Here is a 12500-nt window from a genome sequence, read left to right as displayed (position 1 = left end):
GCTAAACAGTATAAACTTAGTAACTCATAAAATAGTGCTTGTAGAATCATAATTTAAAGATTAAGACTACTATAAGGCTTATTTACTGGACCTCGGAAACAGTTTTTTCTTCTCTGAGGGCATCTGAGGAAGTTTTAGAGGAGGTAGATCCTGACTTGGTTCTGCTTGGGGCTCGTGTGCTGTGGGCTTTGCTACAGAGAGGTTAGGCCCTTCCAGGAAGCCGTGGTACAGCTGGCTCTGTGGCCATGGAGGGCTAAACTGCCTTTGGGTGTTCCTTCTGTATTTATTAATCCCTCCACCTCCTGTTCATTTCTAGGCCTGCCTTGCACTCAAATTTTGAATGTGAAAGCCATGGGCTCACCAGGTCTCCAGGCCTGAGTGCTTAGGCCTCCAGGTCCTGAATGGGATATGTTTAACAGGTAGACTTTTTAGCACAGTGCTGTATAGGAAGCAAAGTAGGATGTATGGCTGAGCAAGTAAAACGCTACATGGAAGACACAAGGCCTGTGTCTCAGACCCTGCCTGTAAGTGATGTAAGGTTCTGACACAAATGACAGGGACCCCTTCTGAGCAACAGCATAAAGATGACGGCATAGTATGTAGCTGATTGAGGAAGCCAGAATAGGGATAAAATCCCCAGGAAAGTACAGACTAGACAGAAACCTAATTATGTTTTTTTCTATGGAACGGTATCAGAATTTGTGTGGTATATCTTCGCTGCCATTTAGTTGAGCTATTTGCTTTACTTAAGTTGACCAATAATAACAATGACATCTTTTATAATACCTTTAATGGATTCTTCTATTAAATAAATGAATGTTTTGTTTCAGGATTTGACCCCAAACTCTTTCTTGTTTTCCTCCTTGGACTGACACTGTTTTTTTGTGGAGACTTGTTGAGCAGGTGGGTATGGACTGGACAGAACTGTCTATAGGAATTAGAAGAGTTGCCATTCTCTTGCTCAGCATCCATGTGGCTTACATGTTGCCTGCTTGGATATTTTTAAGATTTTTATTTTGGATAATATAAATATTTGTCATTTTGAGACAGGGTCTCACTATACTGTAGGCCAGGCTGACTACAAACTCCATCCACCTCTTCCTCCCAAATGATGGCATTAAAGGCATGTGCCATCATATCCAGGTTTTTTTTTGAAATTTATGTGTGATCTGTGTGTCTCTGTCCCTGTGCATGTGCTGTTTGCAGAGGCCAGAGAGGGCCTTAGATTCCCTGGACCTGGAGTTAGAGGCAGTTGTGAGTAGTCCAACATGGGGCTTGGGACAGCACTCAGACCCTCTGGAAGAACAACTAGCACTTGAAACCACTCAGCCTCCTCTCTGGCTCTGCTTGGATATTTTAAAAATAGAGTGGTTTTCCCCTCTGATTTGAATATGATTGTTGGTCAATGCATTTTCTCATTAGGAAGCTCCATCAGAGTTACCTAAGACTCTTCAGTTGACTGTCAAGTTAGAAGTAATATTATTGAGGATATTTATTCACTGAAATTGCTGCCAAACTACACTTGATGAGTTTCATTCTGTTTATACACAAGGAGTCAAACATCAATTCCTAGCCATTTCCTTCTTGTAGAAACCTGCTAGCTATAATGTGTAAAGCTGGCATGCACTTACATAGAAGCCACTAAAGATTCTTCCCTGCCACTGCTGAAGCAGTCAAGGACCTGAGACTCGTGAAGTCACAGGTCCTATGGGGAAACCTACTTCAGCTCTGTTAAAAAAAAGTAGCAGTAAAATGACTTCTAATGAGAGTCAGCAACAACAGCAACGTAACAAAACCCCCAAAGAACAGAACAACAACAACCAAACCTCCACTCCCGAGTCCATTTTGTATTGGCCAGCTACTCCTGGGCATGAACCTGTGCCCAGCAGAGAAGCTTCTTGAAGCACATGGTAGTTCATCCAGAGACCCACACAGGAGAGTCAGAGACTTCAGAGCATGCATCCCTAAGTGGGCTGTCTGAATGGAATCCTCCCTGCAAGGCTTAGGGATCTGTGTAGAGAAGGAAGTGGATGACCCTGAGCTACTAAAAGGATGATGATTCATATCATGCTTCCCATGTATGTTAGGCCTGGCCTGGGTTCACACCACACTTCCCATATGTGTCAGGCCTGGCCTGGGTTCACACCACACTTCCCATGTGTGTCAGGCCTGGCCTGGCTTCACACCATACTTCCCATGTGTGTCAGGCCTGGCTTCATACCATGCTTCCTCCTCCTCCTCTCAGTTATTCATTCTTTGAACCCCTTCCATGATGTTCCCTGAGCCTTGAAGGGAATGATACATATACCCCATTTCTGGCTGGACATTCAAAAGTCATTTATTCTTGGTACTTTGACCAGTTGTAAATCTCTGTAGTCATCACTGGCCACTGCACAGGAATTCCAGAGAAGGTGACTTAACAGCACATTGGTTCCATTTAGCAGACATGCAGCCATAGCTCTCCCACTTGGGCCCACAGACTCCCCAGCCATGGGCTTTTGACAGTGTTCTAGCAGCACATTTGAGTTCTCTCCCATGGAGTGGGCATCGAGTCCAGCCCTCGAGTGGCTGGTCACTCCTACAGCAGTCTTCAGTGCACTCCTGTGGTGCACTCAGCGGTGTGGTGTGGCCGGTCAGTGTCCTGCACAGAGGCTGTGAGTGAGACGGGCTCCTGTGGAGCCCATGCTGCCCCCCATGCCACCTCTGTGAAGGCCGCCCAGCAGGAAGGAAGTTCCAGTCCAGTTTCAACTTGATTTTTCTATACCCTGTGTCTGTGGCATACAGTGGATTTGGACAGAGATGGGTACAGGAGTGAGATTTAAGAAGATTTCATCGACACTAACCTTTATAATCTATCAACTACTATGTCAGTCTACATTTCTGTAGTCTTCAGTACCAGGCAGTGTCTCCTCTCATCTTGAAACTTCAGCTAGGGCACTTGTGATTTCACCAGTGTGTTGTGTGACCAATGGCAGTACGTAGTCAAGTAAAATGTTTTCTCTGCAGGAGTCAAATTTTCTATTATTCCACTGGGATGAGCGTGGGAATCGTGGCCTCTCTCTTAATTGTCATTTTTATGATCTCTAAGTTTATGCCCAAGGTAAGTAGATCTCTCCGAAGTGTTTAGGATGACCCCGGATAGCTGGAGGGTTGGATTGTCTTCCGGAGTAGTCTTAGAGCACTGAACATTTGCGTTGCTGGCCGATGAATCAGCAACCTTCCTGTTCTTTGATTCTGAAAAGCACTTGCATGGCAGACCTAAAGTCTGATTACATACAAACTCTATTGAAATCATGTGCTCAGTGGGAACTGAAAGCCACTTTGTTTCTAATGCATAGCCAGGCTTTTCAGTTGTTTAGCATCTCATCTTGGTGTTCCTTGCAGACTGTACCTTTTTAGGTAATAAAGCACATCTTTTTAAGAGATAAGTTTTTATGCATTTTAAGTAAGTTGAGTTGTAAGAAAAAAATTGTCTTTTACTTCTGATATAAAAGCCTTGTAACTTTTGCTTTGTAACTTTTGCTTTCATTTCTACTTTGTCTAGAGAAGTCCCATTTACGTCATCCTGGTAGGAGGCTGGTCCTTTTCTCTGTACCTCATTCAGCTAGTTTTTAAGAATTTACAAGAGATATGGAAGTGTTATTGGCATTATCTTCTAAGTAAGTATTGCTGTTGTAGCTTTCCTTTGTGTGTGTTTACAGGCTGTTTGTTTAATTTGGTTAATTTGATTATGAGAAGATGCTACCTGCTAACAAGGAGTTGCTAATAGCATTTGATTAACATGTAGAAACTATAATTTTCGAGTTTTTTTCTCTCTCCTCTCCTCTCCTCTCCTCTCCCCTCCCCTCCCCTCCCCTCCCCTCTCCTCCTCTCCCCTCCTGTCCCTTTCCTTCCCCTCCCCCCTTTCTAGAACCCCTTTAGTAGGGTTTCTCTGCATAGAGCTAGCTATCCTGGAACTTACTCTGTAGACCCATGCTGGTCTCAAACTGACAGAGATTCACCGGTCTCGGCCTCCAGAGTGCTGGGATTAAAGGCGAGTGCCACTACTACCTGGTTTTCTACTTATTTTTAATAACACTGTCTGTCACCTTAACATCATCTGAACTCAGATACTGTTGATAAGGTCAAAACTCAAAATTGCTGGTGTTTTAAGCAAAATTTAAAAACTTTTAAATTGGCTTTATTAATGTTAATTTAAATATGCGTGAGAACCTTAAGAAGTGCAGTGAATTTTGTATACAGTGAAAGTCCTTTGGTCACATAGATAAAGCTTTTTTCTCTTGATAGGAACTCAATTTATTATTTGAGAACATTAATATTTATATTTGGGGATTAAAATAGACTATTTTACAAATGTTCAGCATGTAACGTTTAAGAAAGAGTTTTGCCAAGCCGTGATGGTGTATACTGTTCTAGTACTTGGGAGACAAAGACAGGTAGGTGGATCTCTGTGAGTTGGAGGCCAGCCTGATCTACAGAGGGTTCAAGGATAGCCACGGCTACAAAAAGAAACACTGTCTCAGAAAACCACCACCACCACCACCAACAAAGATTTAGTTTTTAATTATATGTGTGGGGGAGTGTACACTTGAATGCGGTACCTATAGAGTCATCCACTGGAGCTGGAGTTATAGGTAGTCATGAGCTGCCCATGTGCATGCTGGGAGGGAACAGGGGTCCTCTCAAGATCACTGAGCACCCTTAACCTGTGAGCCACTTCTCAACCCCTTTGTTACTTGAGTAAATAAACTTGTGACAAAACGCATAAGAATGATACATGTATGTATGTGAAGAACAGTAAGGAAAATGTATTTTCCATGAAGAACAGTGAGTGTGATACATGTATGTACATGAAGAACAGTAAGGAAAATGCATTTTCCGAGAATTCAGAACAGGTGAGTAGTAAGTGCAGATGTGTCTAATTTCCTGGTTCACTTCTCACTGCTCTCCACCCAGTGTCTTGTGGTGCCTCTTCCCATAGGCTACATCCTCACAGTTGGATTCATGAGTTTTGCAGTGTGCTACAAGTATGGGCCCCTGGAAAATGAACGGAGCATCAACCTGCTGACCTGGACGCTGCAGCTGCTGGGCCTGGGGTTCATGTACTCCGGCATTCAGATCCCACATGTTGCCTTTGCTCTCATCGTCATTGCACTGTGTACTAAGAACCTGGAGTACCCTGTCCACTGGCTGTGCAGCACCTACAGGTGACTAGCAGGCAGGGCGAATGTTGACGTGTGGGGTGTGGGATGCACTTGCAGCGAGAGGATGCTGAGCTTTGCCTTGGGAACCTCTGTAAGTGGGCGTCACCTGCTTCCACACTTGTTCTTTTCTATGTTGAGATACTACTTTTTTCCTTTTTTATAAAATAAAAGCATCCAGTAAAGTGTCATGTGTTCCTGTTACCACTAGGTGGTGCAAATTATATCGGTGTTTGGTTTGGTTTGTACACAGATTTCAGATCCTGTCACACTGACTGTTGGGTTGCTCTAAAAACCTTAATCTTATTTAAGATGTAATTCAGAGCATGATATTCTTTGCAAAAGTAAATATGGTATGTCCCTGGATTCTGGAATGGTCAGTGGCTATTCCATTGCACATAATCAAATCAGTACCCTCAGTTTGGGGAGCTGAGGTCATGAACCACAAAAGTATAACATCATTTTGTTATTTTTCCACTTATTGGAAAATAAATTGTTTGTCATTTATTTGAAAATAAGTGAGTTTGACTACTCTGGCTTTTCGCTCATGTTTGGCGTGATAGGAGTCCACTGTAATGAAAGGTGTGTGGAAGAAAGGTGGGCGATGACTGTCGCTGCTGGGTCTATCTGTGTGTGGTTGTCTCCTGAGACAAGTGAACGTAAGGACGGTGTGCATACTGATTAATGACTCATGGTGTTATTTTGGTGAGTACAGAAGGATGTGTAAGGCAGCAGAAAAGCCTGTCCCCCCTCGCCTCCTGACAGAAGAAGAGTATCGGATACAAGGAGAGGTGGAGACCCAAAAGGCTTTACAGGAACTCCGAGAATTTTGTAACAGTCCGGAGTGCTCTGCCTGGAAGACCATATCTCGAATTCAGTCTCCAAAAAGGTAAACTCTGATAAGCCAAGTATTTATGGGTAGTTAATGACCTTGATTCTGACAGATCATACTTCTAGATAATCATGTTATATTCTGCCCTTTGATTATTGCTTACCTAGGAGGAGTAGTCAAGAGAAAGTAGTAATCTATTTCCTTTTTCCCCAAGGCAGCTACCTCATTGTTCTGATTATATCAGTAACTTGTGAAGACTTCAGTACCATATTTAAGTGTGGCCCTTGTAAGTTTGACATTAATGTCTGAGTCCCCACCCCCGCTCCCCTCTGGGAGTAGAAAAAGAGTATGTGAAGTTTCAATTTCAAATCATAACATAAAGTTTATAGGGCTATAGGTACAAAGAACTGTAATACTCAATCCTCTTATCAGGAGTACGGTGACTCAAGGAACCTTAGCACTTCGTAACTACAACAAAGGACAGTGTAGTGAGTGAGTGCCAGGCAGGATGAGAGTGCCCAGCATTGTGGCCTATGACCCCAGCCTTGTCTCCTGCCTGTTTCTTGCTTCAGTCTATGTATCTGCCAAAGCAAGGACAGGAATCTCTTAAACTCAGTATAATGTGAACTACAAGCATGTTAAGCCTTTCAGTCGGTTGTTACTTTGAAAGCCATTCAGGAAGGACAGACATGCACTTCCTAACAAACATCCCTCTCTCTTGCAGATTCGCTGACTTTGTGGAAGGTTCTTTTCACCTCACGCCAAATGAAGTTTCTGTTCACGAACAGGAGTATGGATTAGGGAGCATCTTTACCCAAGATGAGGAGCTGTCCTCAGAGGAGGAGGGCTCCGAGTACCCCACTTTCACACAGAACAGTTTCCTGACTTAACTGGCAGTCGGTTGTTCCCACGTGGACTGGTATGATGCCTGGTGATCCGTGTTGTCAGTGCTATGCCATTCTCCCGGGCTTTTATGACAGCCTGGAGCAGGTGCGGGGGTTCCTACTGGAATGAGGGGCTGAGTAGGTTACCCTCTGGCAGTACTTTTGGTATGTACCTCAGGCTAGTCCTCTTTGAGGAAAGAGTGTTGGAGGCAGTGAGTGTTGTGGCAGCTTGCTCTGACATTTGAGCGCTTGACCCACTTCCCCGTTACTGAAGTAATTGTTTGCCCACAGCCGGCATGACAGTCTAGCTGCCATTTGAAAGTTTGCTGAATTCTGGTGACTCTGTCACTGTGACAAACCCTCAAAACTGAGTATTAAGTGCAGTAATGCATTCAAAGGGAGGCTGCCTCTTTAAAGAGAACCTGTAAGTCTGAGCCATTTTTACTTCTGTCTGCTTCTATTTCAGTGGATCCTTATAATAATCCTGAAGACTTAAATATTGAAGAAAAATAGACTGTTTCCTATCTTGTTTTTTTTTAAACAAATGTATTTTTTTAAGTTCTAGAACCAATAAGTGCTCCAGAGTACAAACCCTACTGACCCCGATATCTATTGATGTAAGATACTCCATGGGTGACCCTGATATCTATTGATGTAAGATATTCCACGGATCCTCGGGCTGCTGCTGGTGAGCCTTGAAGTCTCACAAGGCTGATGTTTGGTTTGCTTGTATTTAGGAGAACGTCTCCTGGCTTTCTGTGGGTTTGGTTTCCTAAGCTTTTTATTATATTTAGCATTGGCATTTTTTTCTTGCCGATTCTCACCACTGACTTTTCCCACTCGGGAATGGTATGTCCCCTTTCCTGTGGAGTGTGCACAGTTGAGAATTTGTCTCATTTTCTGATTTGCCGCTGCCTCCTTCCTAACACTGAGGTTCCCTCACATCTCCTGCCATGTACCTCAGGCTGTCCCTCACTTTAGCCTTTAACTGCTAGGATTTTAAGTCTATGCTGCTGTGCCAAGCTTCTCTTTTTCTTCTTTTTTGGTTTTCGAGACTGTTTCTCTGCAAAGCCCTGGCTGCCCTGGAACTCGCTCTACAGACCAGACTGGCCTGGAACTCACAGAGATCCACCTGCCTCTACCTCCCAAGTGTGCTACCACCGGCTGGCATGTCTTCTTTCTTATATACAAATATCCCCTTTACGTTGGTTCCTACATATGGCTAGGCAGAGAAGTCTTATTTATACCCCTCTCCCCCTGGTCAGATCACATACCTTCTGAGCTACTACTCCACAATCAGGAAACTGGCCCTGGGATGGGGATGTAGCTCAGTGGTTAGAGTGCTTACTGGTTTAGCATGCAAGGCCCTCATTGGGTCACTAGCACCACAACAAAACAAAATCAACCTTCTCTCTTTGTCTTTTTATATGCCCATTCTACCCATTCAGCCTCCCTCACCACCAGCATGCTTCTAGATCTATCGTTTATAAGCCCCAAACAACCATCTGTTAAGTGTCTTTCTATACCATTTTAGGTTTGTAGCTACCCCGCTTTACATAGCAGAGAACAGACCTTCAGGTGCACTTGCTGCCTCTGGTGCCCATTAAGCTGTTGGCATCAGACACTGTTAGCATCCATGATGGTTAGCATCTATGATGCTCTTAGCTTCAGAATCTCTTGCCTTTCTTGCCTTTGCAGATCTCTTAGAAGCTGGCAGATCATTTTATGAGGGACAGACTCTCAAGTTTCTGCCGTTTGCTTGGTTCTTTCATTGTGATCTTCACCACTGCACTGAAGGAAGTATGTAACGTTTGTAATTCCTTCAGCCAAGGAGGTTGGTGCTCACTCAGGAATACAGCATCAGACTCATTGTCTTAGGATCATCGAGGAGGAAGATGGTATTTTCAGGAAGCTCGTAGGGCTTCTTCAGACCCGCTTTCAACATGTAATTTTAGAAGACCCTGGGCTCTACTGCTAGCATCCAAAATGTCAGCTGAGACACCTCTCCAGGTGACCAGTTAGTTATTTCAACCAATGTTCCCCATAGCCTTAAATTGTCCTAAAGTGACAACTACCTCACTTGGTAGAAGGTGACAAAGGAGAAACGAAAAATGAGCAGTATCTAAGCAGACGCTGTGGTTAGAGCTGCAGGGTACCTTTTTGTCTTTGTGAATTATGAATACAGTAAAAAATTGTCCCTTTTCAAAGCACTTAAAGCTTCTGAAGGGGTGGGAATGCACCCCAGAGACAGTGCTATCCCACAGGTGCAGGATGGGGTTCAGTTTCTGGCATCCCAAAAACAAAGCCCACCACTAAAAAACCAAAGCCTCCAGAATACACTATTTTGGAGGCTTCTCTACAGAAATTTATACCTAGTATATTTTAGTGTAAACTCAATTGTACAAGTGGTGTAGGTCTTGGGAGACCTTAGTGCCTTTTCCCCAGCTCTCCTGATGGATGCTAGCTTGCCAAAGGGAGGAGGCTTTGGACTTATATTCTCACTTTAATGAGAATTCACTGTGAGTGACTTTGCTCTTCTGGGGATTGACTCCCTGTGAAATACGGATTTCTTTTCAAGGCCATGTTTTTTTAACTGTATTTGAATTTGGGGCAAGCAAAGCACGCTCATTTTCTTACCCTGCCTGGTAAGAGAGAGCTGCTTCAGACAGTGAAGGACGGACGCTGCCTCTTTTGTATGCTGTGTATCCTTGCCCTGCCTGCCTGTGCGGCTCTGCTGGAGGCTTCTGAGCCTGGCCTCTGCGTGCCCAGACACTGCTTGAGTCAGCTCAGTCTCATCCCTCAGAATGACCTCATCAAGGGTCGAGGGAGAAGTGGCGTGAGCTGGACATAGGAGCCCTGTGTGCTGCCATGCCAGCAGTCATCAATCCAGACATTGGTTCCAGGATGTGGGGTCTCAGTGGTATTGGAAATCTATTGCTCCTAACGGCTCTGACCTGAGTTCATAAAACATGACTCCCATTGGCAGGAACAGAACATAAGAGGCAGCCGGCATAAAAGTTTAGAGTTTTCCTTTCCTCGTGAGAACGTAGTGATCAAAGCCAGGAAAAGTTTAGCAACTTTGATAACTTGGTTACCTAAAATAAGAAAGCTAGTTCCCCACCCACATTCTTGTTCTCTCAGCAGTGGTGATTCTGCCTGTGATAGCTCTTTGGGTCCCACTCTTCCATTTTACCATATTACCTTCCAGTCAAGGGCATAGCTCTCTGTGAATCAGTTTTATGTTCTCTTTAGCCTACCCTACTTGGCATGGGCAATTGAGGTTTGATGAATAAAAGGAGCCAAATAGGCCAGCGAATCTGTCCCCCCCCTCCTTCAGGCCTTGATACCCATGAAGGGTTTGGGAACGGGTTATGTAATTGTTCTTAACCGTTTTGTTCCAGAAAGATGTGCTGAAATGGATTCCAGAGTTAGAATGGTCCTTAGCTGTGCCCACAACTCTTCTGAACTGAGTGGTACAAGTTGAAGTATGCAGACAAAATTAATGCCTTCTAGTATTCCTGTGAACTCGGGTGCAAGATGATGGTCTGTGTCTGAATGCTAAGAGTCTGGTCTGAACGCAGGAGAGGACAGGGGCAGTTTCCTGAGCTCTCACCTAGGCCCTGAAACCAAGGGTCAAGCACACAGTAGCCATTGTACTTTACAAGTGTGCCCAAACATTTTTGCTTGTATTCTTATAGCAGAAATTATTTCTTTGGGGGGAACTTAGGCAGTTGTGGTAACCCACTGGCGTCTTCGTGACTTGATTATGGACCCTCTTGCTGTTGGGAGACCAGATGGTGACTACCTGGAAAAGGAGCTTTGGAAGTCAGGCATGGTAGGTAGTATCTGCCTGAATTTGGAAGGCTGAGGTGAGGGGATCATTTGAGTTGGACGTTGGCAACAAGTGGGACCTCCATTTCAAAATAGGAAGGAAAAGAAACAATAGAGTGTTGGGTGCCTTACATGGCAGGCCCTAGAACCCACTGGGAATAAGGAAGGCATCTGGACACCCTTTGACCTCAGCAGGGACAGAGATGCTCACACAGACGTGGGGATTTGGGCCACATGTGTCCTCCCCTTCGTGTGTCATTTTTTCTTTCTTTTTTCTTTTTTCTTTTTTCTTTTTTTCTTTTTATTTTTGAGACAGGGTTTTTCTGTGTAGCCCTGGCTGTCCTGGAACTCATATTGTAGACCAAGCTGGCCTTGAACTCAGAAATCCGCCTGCCTGTACCTCCCAAGTGCTGGGATTACAGGCGTGCGCACTACTGCCTGGCGCCATTTTTCTTTTACATGCTCTTATCCTCCTCACCCCTCAAGGGGGCAGGCACTTTAAACAGGGCACTACTGTAGCCCAGGCTGGCCTGGGATTCAATATATTTATTACCCAAGTTTGCCTACAACTCACAGTAGTCCCGCCCCAGCCTCCTGAGTGCTAGGATTACAGGCTTGGGCCACCAAGCCCAGCTTCCTCCTCACACTTGTGGTGTTCACTTGAAAATGGTGAATTAATTTGCTTTGACCTTGCGGGCAGCATGAGCATCTGGTCATGACAGATTGTCCCCAACATGAACCTTAAAACCGGTTACAACCTGCAGTGGCCAGTTTCCATGTCTATGGAACTACTCCTGAAAAACTGAGCTAAGACTGTGGATAATGCCTTAGTGTTATTTAGTAAAATACTTGTCATTTATCCTTAATACATGTTGAGGAATGTTCAGGAAGAACAGAGTGTTCAGGGATGGCTGTTTGCTGTGAGTCTTCCACATTTATGTAAGAAAAGCCGATGCCGTGTAGATTTTTATTTCTACTGTAGCTTGTAAATAATACCAACTTTAATAAAGTTTTATACACTGTATAGTAGTCTTTTTAAATTAAAGTATTTTAATACTTATTTTGTGTGTGTGTATACATGTGTGAGTATGTTCATGGTGTGGACACTTGTGTGAGTCTCTTCTCACCGTGTGGCTTCCAGGGATCAACTTCAGGTGATTGGGCTTGTTCCTGCCCACTTACTAACTCCCCGGCCGGAATATAGTTTAGTATTTTGGAGCCTGGGAGGTTTGAGAGTCATGTTGCCAGTGTTGGCGTGAATTTATTTTCCTAGCCCAACTCCAGTTCTGGGATCACAGGCATGAGTCACTGTAACACCTAGCACAATAAAGAAGAACTTCTTCAGTTACTATGTCTGGGAGGCTTGTTGGTGAATTGGTGGGATCAGGTGGCCCTCAACTATCAGAAGGCTGTACCAAAGGACTGGGATTGCTTGTTTATGCTTCAGAGTGTAAGATATAAACAGTAAGGTTCCTATGTTTAAGTGTGTAGGTGCTGGGCTGGGTTTTGGCAGAATCACTTTCATAACCCACCACCACTGCCACCACATCATGAGACATTCCTGCATCTCATCAAGTTCCTTTACATCCATTGTATGGGGTAGGCTTGTTTCTGATTTCAGGTTTGGGGATCATATTCAGGGACCCTGCTAATAACCACATGCTTCCGACTGAGCCATACCTCCTGTTCCTGAGGTGGGTCCAAGACAAAGGAAGATGATTTTAGGAGTCATCTTGTAGAAGAGTAGACTAG

The 12500-nt window shown here is 44.3% G+C and overlaps 1 protein-coding gene across 4 annotated transcripts in view; it reads left to right on the top strand.

Annotated features, from left to right (window-relative positions):
- The window catches only part of Nemp1 (nuclear envelope integral membrane protein 1), a 31091-nt gene extending 19319 nt beyond the window's left edge, over positions 1–11772 (top strand). For all 4 annotated transcript variants that reach the window (XM_052165449.1, XM_052165450.1, XM_052165448.1 and 1 more), the window contains 6 exons: positions 831–903; positions 3007–3100; positions 3545–3659; positions 4982–5207; positions 5917–6090; positions 6758–11772. In XM_052165449.1, coding sequence (XP_052021409.1) covers positions 831–903; positions 3007–3100; positions 3545–3659; positions 4982–5207; positions 5917–6090; positions 6758–6923 — 848 coding nt within the window. In that variant the 3' untranslated portion in view covers positions 6924–11772. The remainder of the gene's footprint in view (positions 1–830; positions 904–3006; positions 3101–3544; positions 3660–4981; positions 5208–5916; positions 6091–6757) is intronic.
- Positions 11773–12500: the final 728 nt, after the last annotated feature.

This window comes from Apodemus sylvaticus, chromosome 20, assembly GCF_947179515.1.
Source record: "Apodemus sylvaticus chromosome 20, mApoSyl1.1, whole genome shotgun sequence".
Lineage (NCBI taxonomy): Eukaryota > Metazoa > Chordata > Mammalia > Rodentia > Muridae > Apodemus > Apodemus sylvaticus.
This window is presented reverse-complemented; position numbering and strand designations above follow the sequence as displayed.